The 27,203-nt window shown below is 39.2% G+C and overlaps 1 protein-coding gene across 7 annotated transcripts in view; it reads left to right on the top strand.

Moving 5' to 3' along the window:
* Positions 1–27,203, top strand: part of FTO (FTO alpha-ketoglutarate dependent dioxygenase) — a 377,562-nt gene that overhangs the window by 132,552 nt on the left and 217,807 nt on the right. For all 7 annotated transcript variants that reach the window (XM_032612139.1, XM_032612144.1, XM_032612143.1 and 4 more), the window contains exon 5: positions 22,603–22,682. In XM_032612139.1, the coding sequence (XP_032468030.1) occupies positions 22,603–22,682 (80 nt within the window). The remainder of the gene's footprint in view (positions 1–22,602; positions 22,683–27,203) is intronic.

The following is a 27,203-nucleotide window of genomic DNA, read 5'->3' on the forward strand; positions in this document are numbered from 1 at the left end:
TTAATGTGTTGTTGGATTCTGTTTGCTAGTATTTTGTTGAGGTTTTTGCATCTATATTCATCAGTGATATTGGTCTGTAATTTTCTTTTTTTATAGTATCTTTGTCTGGTTTTGGTATCAGGGGGATGGTGACCTCATAAAATGAGTTTGGGAGGGTTCTCTTTTTCTTGATGAGTCTGGCTAAAGGTTTATCAATTTTGTTTATCTTCTCAAAGAACCAGCTTTTAGTTTTATTGATCTTTGCTATTGTTTTCTTTGGTTCTATTTCATTTATTTCTGCTCTGATCTTTATGATTTCTTTTCTTCTACTAACTTTGGGTTTTGTTTGTTCTTCTTTCTCTAGTTCCTTTAGGTGTAAGGTTAGATTGTTTATTTGAGATTTTTCTTGTTTCTTGAGGTAGGATTGTATTGCTATAAACTTCCCTCTTAGGTCTGCTTTTGCTGCATCCCATAGGTTATGGATCGTCGAGTTTTCATTGTCATTTATCTGTAGGTATTTTTTGATTTCTTCTTTGATTTCTTCAGTGATCTCTTGGTTATTTAGTAACGTATTGTTTAGTCTGCATGTGTTTGTGTTTTTTACATTTTTTTCCCTGTAATTGATTTCTAATCTTATAGCATTGTGGTTGGAAAAGATGCTTGATATGATTTCAGTTTTCTTAAATTTACCAAGGCTTGATTTATGACGCAAGATGTGATCTCTTCTGGAGAATGTTCCGTGTGCACTTGAGAAGAAAGTGTAATCTGCTGTTTTTGGGTGGAATGTCCTATAAATATCAATTAAATCTATCTGGTCTGTTGTGTCATTTAAAGTGTGTGTTTCCTTATTAATTTTCTGTCTGGATGATCTGTCCATTGGTGTAAGTGAGGTGTTAAAGTCCCCCACTATTACTGTGTTACTGTTGATTTCCTCTTTTATAGCCATTAGCATTTTCCTTATGTATTGAGGTGCTCCTATGTTAGGTGCATATATATTTATAATTGTGATATCTTCTTCTTGGATTGAACCCTTGGTCATTATGTAGTGTCCTTCCTTGTCTCTTGTAACATTCTTTATTTTAATAAAGTCTGTTTTATCTGATATGAGTATTGCTACTCCAGCTTTCTTTTGGTTTCCATTTGCATGGAATATCTTTTTCCATCCCCTCACTTTCAGTCTGTATGTGTCCCTATGTCTGAAGTGGGTCTCTTGTAGACAGCATATATATGGGTATTGTTTTTGTATCCATTCAGTGAACCTGTGTTTTTTGGTTGGAGCATTTAATCCATTCACGTTTAAGGTAATTATCGATATGTATGTTCCTATTACCATTTTCTTAATTGTTTTGGGTTTGTTTTTGTAGGTCCTTTTCTTCTCTTGTGTTTCCCACTTAGAGAAGTTGCTTTAGCATTTGTTGTAGAGCTGCTTTGGTGGTGTTGTATTCTCTTATCTTTTGCTTGTCTGTAAAGCTTTTGATTTCTCTGTTGAATCTGAATGAGATCCTTGCCGGGTAGAGCAATCTTGGTTGTAGGTTCTTCCCTTTCCTCAGTTTAAATATGTCATGCCACTCCCTTCTGGCTTTTAGAGTTTCTGCTGAGAAATCAGCTGTTAACCTTATGGGAGTTCCCTTGTATTTTACTTGTCGTTTTTCCCTTGTTGCTTTTTTTTTTTTTTTTTTTTTTTTTGGCGGTACGCGGGCCTCCCACCGCCGCGGCCTCTCCCGTTGCGGAGTGCAGGCTCAGCGGCCATGGCTCACGGGCCCAGCCGCTCCGCGGCACGCGGGATCCTCCCGGACCGGGGCACGAACCCGCGTCCCCTGCATCGGCAGGCAGACCCTCAACCACTGCGCCACCAGGGAAGCCCCCCTTGTTGCTTTTAATAATTTTTCTTTGTCTTTAATTTCTATCAAGGTGGTTACTATGTGTTTCAGTGTGTTTCTCCTTGGGTTTATCCTGCCTGGGACTCTCTGCACTTCCTGGACTTGGGTGGCTGTTTCCTTTCCCATGTTAGGGAAGTTTTCGACTATAATCTCTTCAAATATCTCCTCAGGTCCTTTCTCTCTCTCTTCTCTTTCTGGGACTCTATCATGCGAATATTGGTATGTTTAATGTTGTCCCAGAGGTCTCTTAAACTGTCCTCATTTCTTTTCATTCTTTTTTCTTTATCCTGTTCCATGGCAGTGAATTCCGCTGTTCTGTGTTCCAGGTCACTTATCCATTCTTCTGCCTTAGTTATTCTGCTGTTGATTCCGTCTAGTGTATTTTTCATTTCAGTTATTGTATTGTTCATCTCTTTGTTTGTTCTTTAATTGTTCTAGGTGTTTGTTCGTTAATTCTTCTAGGTCTTTGTTAAACATTTCTTGCATGGTCTCGATCTTTGCCTCCATTCTTTTTCTGAGGTCCTGGATCATCTTCACTATCATTATTTTGAATTCTTTTTCTGGAAGGTTGCCTATCTCCAGTTCATTTAGTTGTTTTTCTGGGACTTTATCTTGTTCCTTCATCTGGTACATTGTCCTCTGCCTTTTCATTTTGTCTGTCTTTCTGTGAATGTGGTTTTCATTCCACAGGCTGAAGGATTGTAGTTCTTCTTGCTTCTGCTGGCTGCTCTCTGGTGGATGAGGCTATCTAAGAGTCTTGTACAAGCTTCCTGATGGGAGGGACTGGTGGTGGGTAGAGCTGGGTGTTGCTCTGGTGGGCAGAGCTCAGTAAAACTTTAATCTGCTTGTCTGCTGATGGGTGGGGCTGAGTTCCCTCCCTGTTGGTTGTTTGGCCTGAGGCGACCCAGTACTGGAGGCTGCAGGCTCTTTGGTGGGGCTAATGGTGGACTCCCGGAGGGCTCACGCCAAGGAGTACTTCCCAGAACTTCTGCTGCCAGTGTCCTTGTCCCCATTGTGAGCCACAGCCACCCCCTGCCTCTGCAGGAGACCCTCCAACACTAGCAGGTAGGTCTGGTTCAGTCTCCTGTGGGGTCACTGCTCCTTCCACTGGGTCCACTGCTTTGTGTGTGCCCTCCAAGAGTGGAGTTTCTGTCTCTCCCAGTTCTGTCGAAGTCCTGAAATCAAATCCTGCTATCTTTTAAAGTCTGATTCTCTGGGAATTCCTCCTCCCATTTTCCGACCTCCAGGTTGGGAAGCCTGGCGTGGGGCTCAGAACCTTCGCTCCAGTGGGTGGACTTCTGTGGTATAAGTGTTCTCCAGTCTGTGAGTCACCCACCCAGCAGTTATGGGATTTGATTTTATTGTGATTGCGCCCCTCCTACCGTCTCATTGTGGCTTCTCCTTTGTCTTTGGATGTGGGGTATCTTTTTGGTGAGTTCCAGTGTCTTCCTGTCGATGATTGTTCAGCAATTAGTTGTGATTCTGGTGCTGTCACAAGAGGAAGTGAGAGCACGTCCTTCTACTCCGCCATCTTGAACCAATCTCTCCGATACTGCTAATTTTTAGAATTGCTTTTCTTTTCATTCCCAGTGTTCATGGAGTTCCCCAAATATGCTAAACAGTTTTCAAGATTTTTCATCAGTGCTACTAAATCATCTAAGTCAACTTATCAGTGTGAAGTTTTAAAAATATTTCCCTATCTATATAGGTTTTTAGTGAAAGTTTTTTCTAGTTTTGAATTTAGGTTCTTCTCAAAAATAGCTGACCTGACAACACAGCTTCCCTCCCACCCCTCACCCCCCACCCCAATTGAGTTTCCCTCATTTCCCTCATTTAGTTCTTTGGGAAGCAGTAATTCAGCTGTGGTCAGGCTAACTGAAGCTGTGGAGTTTGTGGAGCTTTGCTTTTTGTTTCTTTGCTCTAAGTTTTTTGTTTTATTTTTAGACTTTCTCTTTGTTTTCTGACACACAGTGTGCAAACAGTATCCTTTTTTCCTCGAACAGCTTCTCAGGGTTTATTCCGTCCTTGGCTCTGATCTCCTGATTATTTAGGGTTGCTCTCACTCTTACCTGCCTGGGGGAGTCTACTCATGTGTTTGGTTTTAGAGCCAGGAAGCACCAAGGCTCAAACCGAGTATTTATAATAAGAATTGTCTCCCGATTTATGGAGTGTTTCTGTGTGTTGCATAACGTTCTGGAGTACTGGAGATGGAGAAAACTTGGTCCTTGCCTTCTAGGAATTATGGGTTTGGAGTGGCCTTTTCGGACATTTCGTCATTAAGTGTTTTCCAAATTTCAGTCATTCACACATCAGCTTCATGGTTTTTGCCATATCCATGTGCTACCCATGTTATTATTACTTATGTAACATTTCTCTCTAGATTAACTCAGTTTTTTTTCTTTCGTCAAAATAAATTTTGTGGGGGAGATTTTATATCACTATCTTAAATGGAAAACCAGTATCACTTGACATAATTAGAAGTGTCGTTAAAAAAAGAAGAGAGTTTATAGAAAGAAAGTAAAACAGAATTAAGTGCCCACCGCTTTTGTTTGCTGCAGGTCCTGAGCCTCAGTCCTGTTCTGTCCTTAGTAACTGTTATGAAGAGGTGTTAACTGGATCATGGTACCAGTCTTGGACTTTGTCCTTCATGTCAGCAGGGAGATTGGAAGATCATTACGTAGGGAATTACTTTCTCCTGGTACGATTCAGTGGTAAATTCTTCAGTTCTTCTCATGGATGAGTCCTGCGTTTGTTACACACTGATCTAAGTAAACCCTAAATCTCTTGCCTTCCATTTGCATGTTGCTTTCCAGTTTACAGATCAATTTCACATAAGCAATTTCATTCAGTCTCCAAACAGCCTTGCCGGTGGTGGCGGGGGGGCGGCAGGGATTGTTCTGTTCTTTCTTAATTTGCTGAAAGTCACTCACTTCATGTGAGGCAGAACTGGGACCAGTGTGGGTTGCAGGTTTCATATATGGTGCTTTTCTTGCTCTAAAAGGGACCGTTTAGATTGGATCCCAATTCACTGAAATCTCTAGGTGGGAACGCTTTTAGGGTTAAGGTCATCTCTTTGCCTGTCCCTCCCCTGCTTGCCTCAGCGTCTGAGTTTCTATTCTGAAGTCTTTACCCCATTATTTTGAGCATTATTTGTAGGTAGAACAGATTATTAATTCGTTTTTTAATAGACCACCCGATGTGGATATTTACCGTGAGTATAAATGGGTGATAGTTTCAGCCAGTAAACCACTTTCCTTTTGGATACTCTGTTGGAGTTTCTATGACTATTTCGCACCTTTTAAAGGAAGTGAGAGTCAGAAGGGTGCTATTTTTAATAGCTTTATTAATTTTCTGTATACAAAAGTAGTAAATACACATGGTAAAGGCTCAGCTACTTTCTATTTATTTAATAACATCTCATGTTATTAAATTGAATAAGTAATTGATTGAAAAAGTAATACATGCTCATTGTAGAGAAAAGAAACTCTGAAAAGTATAAAATGAAAGGATATAAAAATCGGGTTTATGCCTACTTTAGTACATTCCTTTTCAGTCTTTTTCCTACGTGTGCATATATACGTATCTGGAATAACAATAGTATATGAATAACAGCTATGTTTATTGGGGACTAATGACAAGTCAGACCTTCTTGGAATCTTCTCAGTAACCCTGAGAAGTAGATGTTAGCTATATTGAGAAAGAAAAATTTAAGGTTAGATCCATGTCGTTACTTAGCCGTGGTTACACAGCAGGTAAGAGGCGTGGATTGGAACTTGTCACTTTAGCCCACTTGGGCTCTGACACCTGTGTCAGGCCATCCCCTCCCCACCACCTGGAGTCCCTCCTCACCCCACTGCAGCGCTGCCCCCTGCTCTGGGCTTCTGTGCCTTCCTCCGCCTCCCTCAGCGTGATGCCTAAGTTGTTCAGAAGGGCAGAAAAGAAGGTGACAGTGGTGGTGTGTTTGCTTCTTTCTTTTCCATTTCCTTTTTTAAAAAAATCTTTTTAATTAAAAAAATTTTTTTAACATCTTTATTGGAGTATAATTGTTTTACAATGGTGTGTTAGTTCCTGCTGTATAACAAAGTGAATCAGCTATATGCATACTATATCCCCATATCCCCTCCCTTTTACGTCTCCCGCCCACCCTCCCTCCCTATCCCACCCCTCTAGGTGGTCACAAAGCACCAAGCTGATCTCCCTGTGCTATGAGGCTGCTTCCCACTAGCTATCTGTTTTACATTTGGTAGTGTATGTATGTCCATGCCATTCTTTCACTTCGTAGCAGCTTTGCATTTCTTTTCAAAGTTATGTTTTTCTTGGCTCAGAAAAACATTAAAAATGAAAATATTAAATAATTATGTTGTCCTTTGACTTATATATTATAATGAATATACATTTTAAAATATACACTGGTTCCCTTTTCCTGTTGTAGGTGATAAACAGAAGAAGTGTGTTATTATTTTATAGGAGCTGATATCCAAGACATACTATCTAGTCCTGGTTTCCCAACTCCTGCCCTCAGATATAGGTTAAATAACTGATAACCTACTGAACTGGGCCAAGCATAGCCCACTGTACCCAAAGTTTGTATTTAGAATCTATTTTCTTATTAAGATGTCATGTTTGATTTCTAAAATGAATTTTCCCACACCTCCTCTTAGCCAAAACAAGACAAAGATAAAAGCAACCATGGTCAAAAGCTACCTTTTCTCTTTACTTTTTAAAAGGCAGATACTATAAAGAGCCTTGTGGAGAGACCTCAGCCCTGTGCTGATATCTGAAATCTGAACTTCATAGCACTTATGAAAAGGAAACAGTTTAGCTCAATTTATAATAATATATTGGTCTGCAGAGGAAGTGCAGACTGAACCCTGCTGTCTCAAGTAAATACTCCAGGGGTGTCTGATGGGGAACGTGTCGGGTGCCTGTAATAAATCCACTGCCTGTGGAATTGAGTGAAGGCCCTGCTTGCAGTGCCTGAGGACACGCTTAACTGGGGTTGTCACGGTTTTACTTTTAAATTGGAATCTTTGCCCTAATCTCAGAGTTAGACATGACCAGATTTGCAAACAGATTTACAATTTTCACTAATTTTCCAACCAGGACTTCAAAACACACTTAGAGAAGGAAAAAAAACACACTCTGGTTTTTCTCAGAGTAGGATGATTTACTTTGCCACAGATGTTTTCCATAGACTGAATGCAACCAGGGAGTTAGGGACTTAAAGGTGGCTTGGAGACAAACTGTGGGTTTGTTTTTTTGTGGAACAAATTATACAGTTCAAGGGACATCAGCCAAATTATGTTCATTAACCAGGAGCTGAGTGTGGAGGTGGGATGGTGCAGGACAAAGGTGAGTGCTAGGTAAACATTTTGGGCAATGCCCCCTCCCCTTGTTATTATTTTTTACATGTCACTCTTCAAGACTCTGTCAATCTCCTCTCTTTACTTTCGTTTCCTTAAATCCAACTACATCTCATTTTCACATATGTGTCATTACTATACCCATCAGCTATTTCAAAGCTTTAGTTGCCAAGTAAAAATTCCATGGCAAAAAAAGAAAACAGCAATATAAATTGAAAAGCACAGTATTTCTTTTTTGGGTTGGCATTCCCTCACCAGCAGTTCAGGGTAGAATAATGGAAAGGCCATTTCCCATCAGGTGACCAGGTTCCAGACTCCCCTCTTGTCCATCGGCTGTGCATTGTTAGTTCCCCTCTGAACCTCTGCCGCCACTGCAAAACTAGTGCTTCACGATACTTGCTTCCCAGGGTCATTGTGAGGCCAAATCAGAAAGTATATGGGAAAGTGCTTTGTAAACTACGACTTGAACATGGCGACTCATTATGAAGATTGGTGGGGGCCAGGTTTATTTACAGAGCCTGGCCCGTGGATTTTTCTAGATGAGGTTCACCTTCTCTGAAATACCTATGTCTTAGAGCAGCAAGTCCCAGCGCACTGTGAATGTTTGATGTGGTATAACCTGAAAATATGCCACGCTTCTATTTCTGGAGCCAACCCGAGCCCTCGAGTTGGAGCCCGTAGCTCTGTGAGCAGGAAGAAGAGAGGCCTCCAGGAGTTTACCTGGGGCTCCTCTGGGACTTCGCTTGCAGACCATAGTATCTTTGTAAATCCTCCAGGTGTCCCTCAATCCTGCCCTGATTTAGACCTTTTACTCAAAGGAAAAGGCTTTTGTTATTTCTTCCTCTGACCCCATTCCCTTGCTCCTCCAACCTCTGACTGACCAACTGAAGTAAAAAGTACCTCTAATATATGGCGTAATCATAAATTCTGGATAATTATACTTTATTACCTCTCACGAGTCTTGAAACCGTAGGTGCTACGTTCTGCTTTCTGCCGAGGCACGGGAATCATACAGAAACAGTAATAAATTATAACTTCAGACTGCAGTCAGTAGGCTTGAGGAATTGCCATTTAGGTGGAAAGTGCTTGAACAGCCAGATGAGCATGTACCATGTTTATTTTCGCTTTGAAAAGTAGGAACACGACAGTATGGTTTCAACCGCTTGTCCAACGTGAACTTACTGTGTTCTCCTTCCCTGCTCAGCAACTGCAGTATTTGCTTCTTGCTGTTCACGTTTTACAGGGTTGAGGATGTGTCTCTTCTGAAACTTTCGCTCTAGAATATGCCCCTAAAGGCTGACGTTTTCAAACTTGGGCTTTTTTGACTTGATACCGGGTTTTTTGGTATTCAGTTGAATTGGGGAGAGGGCATAGCTGGTGTCATAGGCTCTGAGGATAGGGACCTGAGTGTGTTCCTAGGTACTTGGAAGGATTTGCCTCTCTTACACTTTCTTATCATATCCAGTCTTTTTGCTTATTTCTGTAGTATTTATGTTGTGAACTTTACTTGAAGCGCATGTGATGAGTACCTACTGAGGGTCAGGCACTGTGCTGGAGGCTTTGATATATTTCATTTATTTCTCGTAACAAGCCTGTCATGTAGGTAGTTATCCCCTTCTGAGCCCCATTTTTTTTCCCAGCAAAGAAAATCGATGGGGATTGACTGCTCGTGGGTACCTGGTTTCTTTCAGGGGCATGAAAATACTCTGAAATTAGTCTGTTGTGGTTGCCCAGTCCTGTGAACACACTAGCAGGCAGTGAGTTGTTTGGTATGTGGATTACAGTTCCATGAAGACTTCTTTAAAAAAGGAAATTGAGGCTCAGAGAGGTAAAACCACTTGTTCAAGGTGACATACCTAGTGAAGCTTGTGTTTGAATCCAGGTTTTTCTGAGACCAAAGCTGTTCTTTCTTCCATTTGGCTAGCTCTACTAATTATATAGTCATGGAATCTTTTTTCGTTAAAAGTGTGGAAAAAATAATATTAATTGAACGATTAATAGATGAATGCACATATATTCTGCACATATATTCTTAGATTCAAACAAAATGGAAGTGTATAGAATAAAATGTGGAACTACTCTTTCACCTTCCTCTATCTGGTCCTTTTGTAAGCCTTAACATAAATATAGTAATCTTAAAATATTTACATCTATGTTACTGCTGCTTTTTTAAAATAACACAAATGGGACTTTATACGTGTGTGTGTGTGTGTGTGTGTGTGTGTGTGTGTGTGTGTGTGTGTGTGTGTGTGAGTATGTATAGGTATATTACTAGAATACTTTTTTTTTAACTTAATATGTCCTGGAGATCTTTCCTGTCAGTACCTCATTCATATTATTGTTAGTAATGTATTAAAGATAATACATATACTAGGAAATAAAAATTCAAACAGTGGAGGTTGATCTAAAATGTAAAGCGAAAAGCTCTTTGCCATCTACCCCTAAGTTCCATTTCTTAGAAGTAACTACTTTTCACTGTATTTGCATTTTATTCTTTTAGTGATTCTCTCCCTCTTAACTCATAAAATATGCTTAATACTTCAGTTTTTTCATCCAGCAACTTTAAGGACTGTCAGTTTTTTCATGAAAAGAAATGTGGAATCGGCTCTCTTATACTCTTTCTTACTCTTGCTAACTTTTGTTAGTTAACGTTTTAGGTTTTTTTCTGTTAATTGATTACCTTTGTACCAAGATACAGATGCTCTCTCTTGACTTCTGGTATTTCAGTCGTAACATTACTTTCACATTTTTGAAGTTCATAACGATTACGTACTGATCTGTAATTTTGATGAGACGACCATGCTTCCTTTGTATATGGATTCTGAACTTTGAAAGCCAGTACCTCACAGTGCTAATGTGTGTGTTATTAACTGTAGAACCAAATGGAGTGACTGGTTGCACACATAGAAGTTGTCATCCACTGTAATTATTAAACCTCCGTCAGATGAGAGGACACGTTGCAAATGTCAGGTCGAAATTTTATACCTCATCAAAAGCTCGGAATCATGCTCCATTCTTTAGCTAGCTTTGTATTTGAACCATGACTTCCTTGTGTAGCTCTCCCTTTCCCCGGGAATTCATCATTGCCTCTCTGTATTCTTACTGCTGGAAGAATCATGCCATAGTGATAGCTCTGTGCCACTAGGTGTTTTGTCACACTACTTATTTAATGCTTTGATAAACACTGGCTTCTTCAAACCCACCTGGCACAGTTATCATATTGAGATTTCTTCTCATTGCACTCCTTGGCAAATTCCATTTTTACTTGGGTCCTGTGTCTTTTGTCTTTTTTGGAATTTTCTAAAAATGCCTTCTGTCTACTTTAGATTCCAGAAAATGTGTACCTTCTACAGTACCTAATACAGTACTTTGAATATGGTAGGTTCTTTAATGAATATTGAATCAATGAGTGAAATGAACGGACCAAGGATTGGCTTTTCTCCTCTTCATTCACGGCAATACAGGCAAAAGGAAATACTTATTCTATCCTTGAAAGCTCCTGGCTGGAAAGGGTTTTGAAGACCCTCTGCAAAACAGATGGCCATTCATCTAATACTCTGGGGTCTCCAGAGACAGCTTTTAGAATCTTCCATGACAGTGTATTCCTTCAGCGACCCATGCTTTACTTCCTTGTGGCTAATCCAAATAACCATGTGGCAACACAGAGTTTTCCAAAATGACACAGTGTCTGGATCAATCTGTACATTCTCCTTCACGTTTTTTTATAAGAAAACCACCAAAGGTAACAAAAATGTTTTTTTTTTTTTTTAAACTGAGGATGGATGTATTACTATGAATTATGAGGTCCTTTTATTTTCTATGGTTCATTCAATCAGTCACACTGTATTGACGTAATTCTACATCTGGGTTGGGTAGGTGGAGTTTTCCCCTTTGGCTGGCAGTTTTCAGATGCCCTCTTTGGCTATTATGTTACCTCTATAACATAACTCCTAAAAGCACGAGCTGTGGGAAGGAATTTTTTAGGCTTTTAATTTGATTGCATAACCTGTATTCCCTCTTTGCCACTTCTGTAAAGGCAGTGGAGGAATGACCATGAATGAAGCCTTTAAACATTTTTTATTTAGTTATTTATTTTTATTACAATTAAATATTTTATTTTATTATTTTTTTGGCCATGCCACGCAGCTTATGCGATCTTAGTTCCCTGACCAGGGATTGAACCCAGGACTAGACCAGGAATGAATTTGACTTTCCTGAATCAGTCAGTCCCTGCAACAGATTTCAAGGTCAGACTATATACCCTATGATGGAAGATTCATTAAACTCTTCCTGTGGAATAATTCTTCTAGGTCCAATAACCATTTAAAAATTTTTAAAAAGATGTAAATTATAGTCCTTGGTCAGTTCATTATAGTGGCTTTATCCTAAAATTGATCCTGGCACAAACCTTTCTCCTTATATTTGTTCATACTGTTCCTTCCACCTTGTCATGTTTTCCCCTTGTGAGTTTACATGTGTAACTCACCTATTTAGGGGTGACATTAAAAAAATTTAATACCCACAATGTCAGGGGCACCAACTATTCAGTGTGTTTGCCATAGCTCTCTTTCCCCTCTGGACTGTAGCAATTGATATAGAAGTCTTATCTACTAGAGCTAAGCTTTTTCAGAGCCGTACTATATATATTCAGAGCGGTATTATATATATTCTTGTACTATACACAGCGCTTAGGACCTTGTGCAGAATAGGAACTTGCTGAGTATCCGGAGACAACAGTCTTTTTTTCCTCCCTAAGTGTTAACCAGAAACCATAGCTATCTTCCTCAGTTGTCAGTGGAAAATCAGATGTGAGACAGGAGTGACTAAAGAGAGAAATCGAAAGCTATATGAAGGAACAGAACTTAGAGGTTTAAGTGGCTGCTTCTGTTTCATTCATTAACTTCATTTTGGAAGTTCTGGTGCCCAGAGTTCACTGTAGTAGAGGGTGATGTGATGGCGCTGTGTATACAAACTAGGGAGAGAAGAAACTTCATTCAAATTTTCTGTTATCCTAACCTCTGTTCCTTCTCATCTCTCCATTTCCACAATCCCCTCTGCCCTCCTGTCTCTTGGGAAGAGTTGCCACGTGGAAGAGTAAAGGCAGCCCTTCCCAAAGTGGGATTAAAGTTCTTTTTGCCTATTTAGAAAGCAAGAATGAATGATTAACCTCAAGAATGTATTCTCTTTGAAGCCTAACTATAAACCAAGCATTCCGTAAAAGTTAATTTCAAAAAAAAAAAAAAAAAAGAGAGAGAAAGGTGTGTACCCTGAGGTCATCTTCACCTCTGTACCTGTTTTTATGAAAGAGTTTTTAGTCCCCTGGAAAATTATATTGGGGAAGGTTTAAAAAACTAACCAAAACTCTTATCACCCACACCGACTGCAGTGTTCTGTCATTTTTATTTGGGGAATGAATATCTCTTTTCTGAGGATCTCTTCATTGAACATTTCCCTTTGGATTTTTAAAAAATCATCATACTTACTGTTCTAGTTTTTATTGCTAGGTACAAAAGTAATAATATATGTCATCCAGTCAAAGATGCTATCAATTTTAAGATGTGTTCCAAATTCAGAGATGTTAAATATGAAGAAAAATTAGAATTGATGGTCATTGTAGAAAATTTACAAACTATAAGAAAGTATAAACTGGATAACAAAAGTGCATCATAATATCACCACACAGAGATAACATCATTCATAACTATTTGGTCTAATTCATTCTAGTGTTTTTTCCTATACTTGGGAATATATGTTTGTTTGTTTATTTTTTTAGAAAATTAATATCATGTTAGGTATAATGTTTTACATCTTGTTTTTTCCAGTAATTTTCTATCTTGAACATTTTTCCCTATTAAATATTCTTTGAAAATGTGATTTTTAAAAAATGGCTTAAATAGTAATCCCCTAGTTTTGTCATGCCATTCATTTCCAGTGCTTTGGTATCATATACATTGCCCTGTGAACATCTTTGTATATACATCTTTGTCTGCACCTGTAAGTATTTCTCTAGGAAGAGTTACCAGAAGTGGGATACCTTGGTGAGGATGAGAGTGTCGATATGTAAAGACTGTACATATTGTACTGTCAGACGGTTAATCAGAAAGATTGTTTTCAGTTTACCTTTCTACCTACAATGTATGAAACATGGTTATTAGTTACTTCTACTAGCCTATTTATCTCACCCTAGGCAACACTGGGCATTACGATTTAAAAATATTTTTGCCAGTTTAATGATGAAAATAACATGAGTGTGACTTACTACTATACCTACACATGTTCATATCTCCTTGAATGGCTATAGGATTCTTGAGTAACAAGCTTTCCACCTTTAAACTCTGTAGATATTGTCCCCTTGACCTCTGATGTTTGATGTTAGGAAGATATCTGAGATCATCTTCAAATTGATTATATTGTGGCAAACTGTGTTTTTTTTCCTTTGGACATTTGTAGTATTTTATATTTAATTTTTGAACAGAATATGTTTATATATTTGGTCAGTCATTTTGTAGTACAGACTCAGGCCTTTTCACAACTTTGGAAAATATTCTTCTGTTATTTCTTTGACTATTCTTTCATTTCTCTGTTTTCTGCTTTCTTCCCTAAGATTTCTGTTACATCTGTTTTGGCTTCCAGAATCTGCCCCTCGTGTCTTATGTATTCTGTCACTAGTTTTTGTTTTCCCTCTGAGTTCTGGGAGAATTTCTTGGTTCTCATTTACTTCGGTAATTTGATTTTTCTGCAGCACGCCTTCTGTTGTTCACTCCAGCTATCATCACTTTAAATGAAGCCATACGTATTAAAAACAAGTCAACTCCAAGCAACCTTTCCTGATCTCATGCTGTTCCATCCTCACAGCTGCTTGCCGCATTTTCACAGGTGCAGTGCCCTCTTGAATCAAGCGGCTTCTTGAAAGATTGAGAATTTTACAACATTTTTTTCTGTCCATTTGAGTAACACTTTTTCGGAAGAGTCAGTTTCTGTCAAACTGGTTCCTTTCCTTAGAACTGTAATACTTTTGCCTGAGTCTAGTGATTCTTCCTTGTCTGTTTTTCCTTATAGAAAAAGGACTAGCACCGGCTGATAGGCAAGTCGGTGTTAAGGTTGGTTCTGAAAAACTTAGTATAGGTTCCCGACCAAATCCTTCACTTGAAGGAGGAGGAAGAAAATGTATCTATGCAGGGCCAGAAGAGAGAGTTGGTGAACTGGAGTGTACTGAATGACTTGTTTCTGTCTTTGGGTGGTATAGATGCTCACAGTATGAGCAAACCCTGGCAGCTTTTGGACCATTCCTGGCATACCTGCTCGCTCCAGTTTCTTACCTCCACAATGCCTGGTTCTCTTCTCAAAGTGATGACTTGCACCAGCAACACGTCTGGGGGTCTATGGGTCCCGTGGGTGGTGTGCATTTAATACTGTCCTGCAGAGGCTACAGCCTCTGGGTGCCCTGTAGTCTCTCCTGCCCTTCTGCTCTGCACCTTCTGAGCTAGAGGGGGAGCATTGCTCTCAGGATCTGCTTGATATATTTATCAGGATGCTGCCCTTTTCTTTTTCTTTTTTTTTTTTTTTTTGGGTCCCCCTTTGTTCCTCCACTATGTCCCATGCCCAGCTCTGTTCTAACACTTAGCCAGTTTCACCTCACTCATTTCATGGTAAAATCCTTACGGACAAGATCATGTCATTCAACTCTGCATCTCCAGAACTTAGTACAGTTTCTGCCATAAAGGGATGTCAGATAAATAAATTAGGGCCAAATGAGTACTCTTGAATTGGGGTCCCCAAATGATACACAAGCAGCTGCTTTGGTCAGCATTACCCAGGAACGGTGCCCCTCAACCCTCCCCTGTGTGAGAATCCCGTGGGGCACTTTCTAGAATACAGTGCCTGGGCCTCAGCTCTAGAAATTCTATTTTTAAATTATTATTATTTATTTATTTTTTGGCTGCGTTGGGTCTTCTTTGCTGCACGCGGGCTTTCTCTAGTTGAGGAGAGCGGGGGCTACTCTTCGTTGAGGTGCGTGGGCTTCTCATTGCGGTGGCTCCTCTTGTCGCGGAGCATGGGCTCTAGGTGCGTGGGCTTCAGTAGTTGTGGCTCACAGGCTCTAGAGCGCAGGCTCAGTAGTTGTGGCGCATGGGCTTAGTTGCTCTGTGGCATGTGGGATCTTCCCGGACCAGGGCTAGAGCCCATGTCCCCTGCATTGGCAGGTGGATTCCTATCCACTGCGCCACCGGGGAAACCCAGCCCCAGAAATTCTGATGAAGCTAATCTGTTGTGGGTCCAGGGCGTCAGTATTTTTTTTTTTTATTGAAATATAGTTGATTTACATTAGGGTGCTGCCCTTCTTTCATCTCATTCCACTTATACTGTATCCAGCACAATTCCTTGTAATTTCTGGTGTATTGAGAACCTTTCCCTAACGTTGAGCACTGAAGGAAGTCTTAAATTCTTTTACTGCTTCATTGATCATCTCATTGGGAATCTAGGAATGGGGCAGGTAGAGGCCTGGGTCTCTACTGTCATCTTGCCAGGAAGCGTCCCCTCCCCCCTTTCGTTGGCTATTAAATTCTGAACGTTCTCAGTCATGGATGTCCCCACATCTAGGAAAAGTAAGGTCATAAATATTAAGATTGAGGGATGAGAATGGACAGGTGAGTAAGAATGAAAAGCTTCGGTGATCGTGTGCACCTGGGAAGATTGGATTTCAGTATTGGGCTTATTTAGCTCAGGAGTGCCTTTAGGCAAGCTTCTGATTGTTACTTTAAGAAATTTGGGGATGCAGTAGCCTCTGGTGACACACTGGACAACAGAACTGGGGAAATAAGGGCTGGGTTAAACTTAGCGTGACCAACTGTCCCAGTTTGTCTGGTGTGAGAGTGGGGATCTCAGGATTCGGGCCTTCAGTGTTACAACCAGGAAAGGCCTGGGCATGAATTGATCACCCTAGCGTCAATTATGCCACTGCATCTGTGGTCTCTTATATATGAGATGAGATTTCATGCTACAGTGAACGTCCAGAGTTCTCCCTCACCCACTGATAGAGCACACAGCATTTAGCCTGCAAAGAGTAAGAGCTTCTTTTCCATTTGTTTTGTTCAATAAATTCTACAAACTCTGATTCCAGTTGAGTAGAGAGTCAGTTTTTAGCTGTATTCTGAGATAGCTCTGGAAAACAGGCATTCTTTAGTGTTTTCTTTCTAAAAATTTTTAGCATTAGTCTTTAAAGCTGGGCATGTCTTTAGTGTATCCTTTAAGACGTGAGATATACAATCCATGAGGCTTGAGCCACTTTCACAGACTTAGAATTTTAGATAAATTAGAAGCTCTTCAGTGAAAATTATGGGGTTCTTTCTAAAAGTCATAAAGGATTAGAGACATTTGGGAGCAATCTCAAAAGAGTTGTTTGATTAGAGAGTTGCCAAGGATTTAAATAAAGGTGCAAGCCTTGGAGTATTACTTCTAATGTTGTGTTTGCCACTTGGCCTGCCTCAGATTAGTGGCCCCTCAGTGGAACAAAAGCACTTAACAGATCTGTTCATTAAGATGATTTGTTTTCCTCCTTATGATGTCTTTAGAGCCTACTGTTAATAGCCTGGGAGTGATAAGGCTTTTATTTGGGTAGGTGAGAATGGCATCTATGTATTTCTTTTGTTTGTTTGTTTGATCTCCTTTTTAAATTTTATTTTATTTTTGGCTGTGCCATGCAGCATGTGGGATCATAGTTCCCCAACCAGGGATCAAACCCACACCCCCTGCATTGGAAGCGTGGAGTCTTAACCGCTGGACCATCAGGGAAGTCCCCAGCATCTATGTATTTCTTAGAAATTGTTTCAACCCTTTATGAGCACCTGGGCCTGGGGAAACTCCTCCAACCCCTGCTTTTTGTTTTCGTTTTGTTTGTTTGTTTGGCTTTGAATCCCCCTTTGGATAAAATAGTTCAGATCTACCAGAAATTCTCAGGTGTGTCCTTAACCAGAATCCTCAGAGAGAGCAAACTGGGAAAGAGAATGGACATTCAGTCCTCTTCAGGCCATAAGCTACACTTCTGAACCCAAGTCAGCAGAGGTTGGATCTGTTTTGATCCTCTGTATTAGCTTTCCTTGTCTTTACATTTGCTTTTAATACTCCAAATGTATGACTGCTGTTTTTATCCTCACCTTTCATTGCATCTTGTGTTGTTTGTTCATACAGTGTCCGAATGTTTTGTGACTTACTCATCTTCAATCTGTTGTTCCTGTGAAAATACCAAAAGTCGCTCTTAATTTCACTCTTTCCGTCCCTTCACTCACCCATCCATTAGCAGGTCCTATTATTTTCCTCTAAAACATTCTGCATCTGATCGCTGCTCACCGTCTCCCCTGCTGTCACCAGGTTTTTGTGGGGACACATTTTCAGCTCATTTAGGTGAATATCAAGCAGTGCGGTTGCTGGGTCTGATGGTAAGAGCGTGTTTAATTTTGAAAGAAACTGCCAAACTGTCTTCCAAAGTGGCTGTACCATTTCGCATACACACCAGCAGTGAATGAGAGTTCCTGTCGCTCCACATCCTCACCAGCATTTGATGTTGTTGGTGTTCGGATTTTAGCCATTCTAATAGCTGTGTAGTGGGTATTTGTTTTAATTTACACTTCCATGAGAAAGGTAGTGGAGCATCTTTTCATGTGCTGATTACAATCTGTCTATCTTCTTTGTTCAGGTCTTTTGTCCATTTTTTAATGAGTTGTTTGTTTTCTTATTGTTGGGTTTTAAGAGTTCTTTGTATATTTTAGATAACAGTTCTTTATCGAACATGTTCTTTGCAGATATTTTGTACGAGTCCAAGGCTTGTCTTCTTAATCTCCTGACGGTGTCTCTCACAGAACAGTTTTTAATTTTTATGAAGTCTGGTTTATCAATTTTGTCTTTCATGGATTGTGCCTTCAGTGGCACCTAGAAAGTCACTGTCACCCTCAAGGTCATCTAGATTTCCTCTTAAGTGTTTTATATGTACACGTTTTACATTTAGGTCTATAATCCATTTTGAGTATTTTTTTGCATATAGATGTACAGTTGTTCCAGCACCGCTTTTGAAGAGACTATTGAAGTCTTCCCTTCACTTCAGTCTTCTGGAAGAGATTGTAAAGAGTTGGTATTATTTCTTACCTAAATGTTTGGTAGAATTCACCAGTGCATCTGTTTGGGCCCGGAGGTTTCTGTTTTGAAAGGCTATTATTTATTGATTCAGTTACCTTAGTAGCTACAGGCCTATTCAGTTTGTCTATTTCTATTTGTGTGAGCTTTGGCAGATTGTGTCTTTCAAGGAATTGGTCCATTTCATCTAGCTTATCAAATTTGTGAGCATAGAACTGTTCATGTTATTACTTTATTTTCCTTTTAACATCCATAGGTTCTATAGTGATATCCTCTTTTTGTGTGTTCTGTCCTTTTTGTTTTTTGCCTGCATAGAAGCTTATTGATTTTATTGATCTTTTCAAAGAATCAGCTTTATTTCAGTGATTTTCTCTATGGATTTTTTTTTGATTTTATTAATTTCTGCTTTTATTTTTATTATTTCTTTTATTCTGCTTACTTTAAATTTAACTTGCTCTACTTTTTCTTGTTTCCTAAGGTGGAAGCTTGTTTATTTTAGATCTTTCTTCTTTTCTAACATGCATTTAATGCTACAGATTTTCCTCTTGGCACTGCTTTTACACATCACACAAATTTTGCTATTTTGTATTGTTATTTTCATTTGGTTAAAAGTATTTTAAAATTTCTCTTGTGATTTCTTCTTTGACCATGTGTTATTTAGAAGTGTGTTCTTTATTCTCTAAGTATTTTAGAATTTTCCAGCTATCTTTCTGTTACTGATGTCTAGTTTACTTTCTTTGTGGTCTGAGAGCAGACATTGTATGATTTCAATTTTTAAAAAATTTGTAAAGGTGCGATTCTTGTTCAAGAATGTAGTCTATTTTGATGAATGTTTCACATGACCTTGAGAAGATTGCATAATCTGCGGTTGTTGGATGAAGTCACCTACAGATGTCAATTAAGTTGATTGATGGTACTCTTGGGTTCCACTATGTCCTTACTAATTTTCTGCTGATGGATCTATTCACTTCTTTTAGGGGATGTTGAAGTCTCTAACTATAATAGTGGATATGTCTGTTTCTTCTTGCTGTTCTATTAGTTCTTGCCTCACATACTTTGTTGCTTTATTATAAGACAGATATACGTTAAGGATTGTTACCTCTTCTTGGAGAATTACCCCTTTATCATTACGTAATGCCCTGCTATGTCCCTGATAATTTTTCTTGCTTTTGCTCTGTCTGAAATTCATATAGGTATGCCAGCTTTGTTTTTGATTAGTGTTTCCATGATATATCTTTTTCCATCCCTTTACTTTTAATCTATATGTGTCTTCATATTTAAAGTGAGTTTCTTATAGACAATATATAGTTGGGTCTTGTTTTTTTCATCTACTCTGACCATCTCTGCCTTTTAATTAGTATACATAGGCCATTGACATTTAAAGTGATTACTGATATAGTTAGGTTAATATCTATCTTATTTGTTAATGTTTTCTATTTGTTGCCCTTGTTCTTTGCTCTTGTTTTTCTCTTTGGTCATCATTAAAAAAAAATTTTTTTTTCTGTCATTCTCCCTCCTCTGAGACTCAAATTACATTTATGTTAAAATGCTTAATATTGTCTCATAGGGCATGGATGCTCTTTCAGTTTTTTATAGTGTTTTTCCTCTGTGTGCTTCATTTTGGGTTGTTTCTGTTCCTGTGTATTCTACTTCACTTATCTTTTCTTCTGCAGTGTCTAAAGTGCTGTTAATCTCTTCAATGTGATTTTTATTTCATTTACTATATTTTTCATCTTTAGAAGCTTCATATTATATATATATGAAAGATATATACATAAAAAAAGAAAGATATTATCTTGTGTATCATATATATCATATATCTTTTATTTCTCTCTGCTACTTTTTGGTTGAATGCTGGATATGGCAAATTTTATTTATTGGTGCCTGATTTTGTTTTTATTGGTTTTTTTTTTTGAACCTATGGGTACTGAGAGCCATAGGTGATTTTTATTTTACTTTATTTATTTTATTTTTTAAAGTTTTTATTTATTTATGGCTGCATTGGGTCTTAGTTGCTGCACACGGACTTTAGTTGCGGTGAGCGGGGGTTACTCTTCGTTGCGGTGTGTGGGCTTCTCACTGCGGTGGCTTCTACTCTTTGTTGTGGAGCACGGGCTCTAGGCATGCGGGCTTCAGTAGTTGTGGCTCGTGGGCTCAGTAGTTGTGGCTCGTGGGCTCAGTAGTTGTGGCTCGTGGGCTCAGTAGTTGTGGCTCGTGGGCTCTAGAGCACAGCCTCAGTAGTTGTGGCGCATGGGCTTAGTTGCTCTGCGGCATGTGGGATCTTCCCAGACCAGGGCTCATACCCGTGTCCCCTGCATTGGCAGGCGGATTCTCAACCACTGCACCACCAGGGAAGTCCCGCCTGATTTTGTTATATTCTTTTAAGTAGTGTTGGACTTTGCTCTAGTGAGTAATTAAATTATTTGGAATAAGTTAGATTCTTTTTTTCTTTGCGGTACATGGGCCTCTCACCACTGCAGCCTCTCCCGCCGCGGAGCACAGGCTCCAGATGCGCAGGCCCAACGGCCATGGCCCACGGGCCCAGCCACTCTGCGGCATGTGGGATCCTCCCAGACCGGGGCACGAACCCGTGTCCCCTGCGTTGGCAGGCCGACTCTCAACCACTGCGCCACCAGGGAAGCCCTAAGTTAGATTCTTTTGAGGCTTGCTTTTAAGCTTTTAAGTGGATCTGGGGCAGCCTTTAATATAGTACTTATTTAACCCTACTACTAAGATTATGCTTTTCTAAAGACTCTATTGTCTCAGGTAGTAGGAACCATTCTGGCTGCTGAGAACACAGCGTATTCCTGGCCCTATGTGAGGTCTGAGATTTGTCTAGTCTATAGCTTTCTGGAACTTATTTTCCTGCCTGTGGGAAGTTTTCATCCACACATGCACAGATGAATACGTAGCCAAAGACTTGAAGGAACCCTTCTGTAGATGTCCGCTTAGTCTCTCCCTGTGCGGGTTCTTCTGTTCCAGTATTCTGCCTTACAAATCCTTGCTGCCTTGGCCTTCCTAAACTGTAGTCTCTGTCTTCACAACTCAGCAAGAGAGAAAACTGAAAACTCTGAGTTCTGATATCCCCATCCCTACTCTGTGACTTTGAAACTGTGTCTAGCTAGTAAACTAAGGCTCACCTATTTTATTTCTCCTATCTTTGGGGTCACTGTTTTCCAGTGTCAGAAACCTTTGTTTCCTATTTTTGGTCTGTTTTATAATTTTTTAGGGTAAGAAGGTAAACCTTGTCATGGTTACTCCATAATGTCCATAAGCAGGAGTCCTGCAGTTGGCATTTTGCATTTCCTTTCTTCTGTTTAGAGGTAATTTTATAGGTTGTTTTTGCTGACATGTAGGGGGTGTGGTGGTCTTTGCTTCCTAGTTTAAGTCATTGTCTTTCTCAGTATCTTGCTAAGAAGCCTCTGTTGCTTACATAGGAAATCATGTGTTGCTGGGGACAGTTTGGTTCTCTTCTTTGTAACAGAGGACGCGATGTCCTAAGCAGAGGTGTTACAGATTTTGCCTCACATGTGGCATCATTTCTTAGAATACGCAACAACTTGGCCATTGGTTTTTCTCCCACTGCATGTGGTTTTAGGCATATTCTTCAGCTGATGAATTCACCACCTTCTCCATTCTTGGGTCGTGAATCTGTAGGCTTGAATTCTGTTCTGAGAGCCAAAGCTTTTGCAACATGCTGAGTTGGTTGGTTTGCTGCCTGGAAAATTGTTAGGGCAAAATTGATACTTTGACTGGGGAAGGAAAGAGGCAGATTTTCAGACGAAAGATGTTCAACTCCAAATAATACAAAAAAAATTTGGCTTATTCTAAAGGCATGGGTAGAATTAGATGTATCATGAGAAAGGGAAAGAAGTTCAGCCCATAAATAGTGGTGAGTGGATATCATAAGACTACAAATAAGTAGGGTAACCCTATAGCCTGTTTGCTAAGGACAGTCCTGGTTTATGCCTGTTGTCCTGCAATAATTATTAATAACATCCCCTTTCACTATTGAAAGTATCATGGTTTTTGATGGTTTTATACCATATGACTATATATATATATATGTCATCCTACTTACAAAGAACGGTTTAAAGAATACATGGTAATTGTTAATTCTTTGGTTCTTGTCATTCTTCTTGAATGATGGTTTTACTGTTTACTTTGTGTTTGAGTGAAATAGTATTCAGTGACTGATAAGTGTGTGTTGGGTGTTGTGTTTTTCTTTTTTTTAATTTTTGGTATTTTTCCTGCAGATGATCTCAATGCCACCCACCAACACTGTGTTTTGGCTGGTTTACCACCTCGGTTTAGTTCCACCCACCGAGTGGCAGAGGTAAGTGTAAATAAAAATGTGACTCAGACTTAATTGGATGTGACAGAAGTGGTTGTATGAGCAATTTGTCACAGAACTTTGGAAGAATATTTGATGGGAAAATTGCTTCCATCTAACTAGACTTTAGCCTCTATTTACTTGCTTTTTTAGCTTTGAGTTGTGTTGGATCCAGTTTTAAAAAGCGTGTTCACAGCCTGGGATAAGTATATTTTGCTTCTTTGGGGTTATGTTTCTTGGAAAAGGTGCCAGCAAGAGGGCACCTTGGCAGGTGTTGCTGGTTAGAGATTTTTCTAAGGGGTTTGTATCTGTCAAGGTCAAGGGCAGGAGATGGCCAGAACAAAATAGTAGATATGTGTGCTTGTGCATGTGTTAGCTGTGACTGGGCTCAGATGGTTGAGAATTTATATTTCCCTTAACTTTTGGGTCAGGCTTCCGGGCATGTGAATGTAAATTAAGGAGAAAGTTACAGTGGTGCCAGGGAATTTCCAAACTCCCCAGTTGTGTTTCTAACCCAGACTTTATTGCTAAATTCTGCCAGCACTTGCAGTGGCTGATAGTCAGCTGATTAGACTAGCTCAGAATGGAAACTTAAGAGATGAGGGAAGCCTTTAGTAGTCACCCTGGAGTATTGTGTGTGCTCAGTTAAGAAGCGTTCCAGAGAGCAGGGGAATGATCATGAAGAGGATTACAAGTTGACCTCGTATCCAAGCTTGTCTTCTGTGCTTTGCTTTTATAGCTTGCCTTTTCATTGTACCACAAGGGGACCAGTGTGAGAAAGTTGGGCAGACGGGATACAATAAAGTGGCAGGGAAACACAAGCACAAGACCTTTCCAGTCCTGAGACTGTGTGAGTCTATAAGGCAGTGTCATGTCTTTTGGTATTTAGGTAGCTTTTCGAATGGACTGGTCATTTTGCTAGGTGGCAGAGAGGACACGAGTGTCTGTTTAAATCAAGATGCCAGCAAACCCATCAAGCATTCCTTCCCCCTTTTCTCCCTTTCTTCTCTCTTCTATTCAGTCATTCATCTAAATATTTGAGTGTCTGTTCTGTGCCCAGTAGCACTAGAGGCATGAGAGAGAGAGAGCCATCAACATGACAGGTATGGCCGCTAGCTTTGCTGAACTTCCATTTTAGTTTGAGAGACAAATATTAAATAGATAAAAACACAAATAATTATCTTAGAGACCTAAAAAGGTAAGTTCTGTTAGGAAGGAGTGAGTGAAGGCAGGCAAAAAAGAGTGAGCAAGCATTTATAGAGCATCTAATACGTGCTTTGTATTGTACAAAAAAGGCTTCATTTTTTATGTAATACAAGATGATATAGACCTCTGTCTTTCTAGCTAGAACTCTCCTGAGAATTCTTTTGAGTATGTGGCTACTTATGTGTATCTTTGCACCTTCCCTAATCCAATCTGCAAGAGTGGACAGGACGATTAGTGCTGTGCTCAGAGGGTTGGCACAAAATGATGAATAAGAAGTTTCACAAAGTGTATTTGATGAGGGTAACAATCATATTTAATTCATAGGGTTCTTGTGAGGATTAAGTGAGTGAATACGTGTAAGTCTTTTAGAACAGTGGCAGGTATAGAGTATGCTATTCTGTCTCCATTTATACACTAGAATGTATGTAATGAAGCAAGAGAACTTAAGTCATCAATGAGTCTTTAATTGGAAGTGTTGCTATTAACTGAAAGCTACTACTCAGAAGAAGGGAAGTGATTTTAGTTCTTTCATCCATTCTGCAAACTTTCGTTGAAATTCCCAGTGTTCAAGGTATTCTTTTAGACACTTGTGCACGGGTAGAGTGCAGAATAGAGAGTAGCAAACAGCATAAGGCTTCACGAGTGACATGACATGTAAGACTTGAACACGTAGGGATTAGGGGATTTTAGGACATTTTAAGACATTTAAGAGTCCTCATCCCATTAGGTGGAAATCTTGTGATCGGAATGGGATGGGGATACAAAGGGAGTATTGAGTGGCTCAACTTTGACTGAATCCCAGGATGCCAGAAAGGGAGTGCTGGCAGATAAAGGCTGATCCCTGAATGACTGGATTGTGAAAGATCTTGGATATCAGGTTAGGTGTGTTTTAACTTAAGTTGGTTCAGCTGGGGGTTATTGATGATTTATTTATCGCAGTAGTGACATATTGGAGATGTCTTTAAGAAGATGAAAATGATAGAGACATCAATTAAACCTGTTGGTCTGAATTAAGGTCATGGCAACAGGAAAAAAGAAGAAATTCCCTTGACTAATGTAGGAGACATAGTGACAGACTTGGCAACTGATTGAAGTGGAGGGAGGAATGTAAGAATGAATGAGTGAGTGGATGAATGGATGAACAAATGAATGAATGAGTGAATGAATGAACACACTAACCAGGTAACTCTTTATTGGATGCTTGTCATACGCTGGGCTTTTGGGTGACTCTGAGGTTTCAAGCTTGGGTGGTTTGGAGATGACATTACCATAAGTAGAAATAGGGATCTAAGACACAAGGGGAAGACAGTAGTTCAGTTTTGAACAGGCTGAGTCAGAGCTGCCAAGAGGAGAGGTCCAGCAGACAAATGTAAATTTGGGACTAAAACTTGTGAGAGATCAGGAAACCTTTCCTTCTCCACCTCCTATGATAAATACACACATTCAGAATGCAGTTTGAAAAGTACCCCTCTGGCCTTATTTCCTTTTTTTCCAAGTGGACCATCTTAACTAAAGTAGCAGTGCTTTCAAAATATCCTGAGGTTTAGCTTTCTCTGCTTTAGTCGTAGCTGTATTTGTATCTTCTAATTTTTAGGCAAAATTTTGAGCGTTAATTAATTTTTAAAAAAGAGGTGGATATGCATAGTGATAATAATAATAATATAATCCCAAATCTGTATCTTTTATATTATCTCTACTTCATTTCAAGCTTATGATACTTTACTGATTAGACATACATAATGTGAATGATGTGACTTTCCTGCTTTCTATATTATAGATCAGGGTCAGCAAGTTCTATGCCTTTTGGGCCAGCCAGCTCTTTTTGTAGATAAAGTTTTATTGGAACACAGCCACGCTTACTTATTTACGTACTGTTTATGGCTGCTTTGGAGCTACCATGGCAGAGCTGAGTAGTTGAACACAGACCTTATGGCCTGCAAGCCTAAAATATCTACTATCTGACCTTTTTAAGAAAAGGTTTGCTGACTCTGTTTTACATGATCCTGTGTATACAGGCTCTAAAGTTAAAAGGAATTTTTTAAAAAAAATCATCATTTTAAGGGCAACTTTTTATTTCTACCCAAAATCGAAAATTCAGTGCTGGTAAAGTTACAGTGAAACTGTACATTCATACACTACTGGTAGTTTCTCTAATTAGTATATTTTTTGGAAAGCTATATGGGGATATGTGTAAAGCCCCATAAAAATATTCATATCTTTGATCTCATAACACTGTTTTGGGGAATCAAACCTAGGAAATAATTCAAAGGAAGTATATATAAAAAGATATTTGTCTGGTATGATTAACAGTAGTGAAAAGTTGGACAGAACCTTAATGCCTTTATATTATGTGACTTGCTAATTAAATTGTTAATGTCACCTCATGAAGCAGCATTGACCATGGTAGTCTTGAATACTTATGTACAAACAGTGAAAAGTAGCATGTACATTGATATGTATATATTCATTACAGCTGTGTGTGGATGAAGAATTACATGCAAAAAAAAATAATTTATTTTAAATAGAATATGGCAGGATTATGTTTTTATCTTATTTACAACTTTTAATTTCATCTTATTGTTCTCAGTAATAGAAGAGGGAAAAGATTTTTTTCTCCAACACTATAGTTAACGTTATGGTTTCCCTCAATACAGAGAGGAAAAAGTCCATGCAACTTTATAGCTCTCACTTGTTCTACAAATGTCCTTTCCTTCATACAGTATTAAATTAGACATCTTTTCTGTGCCAAACAAAATGATTCGCTATTTTCTGCCTATTCACAATATGTAGGAAACAGATTGTCTTAAGGAAATGTTGTTCTGAAATTCATTTTAGCTAATCAGAGAAGAAATCTATTCAGTTTTTAGTTGCAAAAATGTGACTAGAGTATGTCTGATGACTCTCGACCTTTATTTGATTTTAGTTTTTTTCTGGTTGTGACAGAATGTTCTTAGGATGCAACACAGAATATATGTTTTTTTAAAATTTAAATTCTATGTATAATTATATTTTGAATAGGTAGTTACGCAAATGGTTCAAAACTCAAAAAGTACCTAAGAGTGTACAGTTAAAACCTATTTCTCCTCACACCAGCCAGCTCCTCTTCCCCAGAGGCAACCAGTGTTATCAGATTTTTGTTATCCTTTCAGTGATACTTAATACATATATAAGCAAGCACATATGTAATTTTTAAAATTTCTTATATAAATGGTAGTCTACACACTATTCTGTACTTTTTTTTTTTTTTTTTTGCGGTATGCGGGCCTCTCACTGTTGTGTCCTCTCCCGTTGCGGAGCACAGGCTCCGGACGCACAGGC

This window comes from Phocoena sinus, chromosome 19 (genome assembly GCF_008692025.1).
Source record: "Phocoena sinus isolate mPhoSin1 chromosome 19, mPhoSin1.pri, whole genome shotgun sequence".
Taxonomy (NCBI): domain Eukaryota; kingdom Metazoa; phylum Chordata; class Mammalia; order Artiodactyla; family Phocoenidae; genus Phocoena; species Phocoena sinus.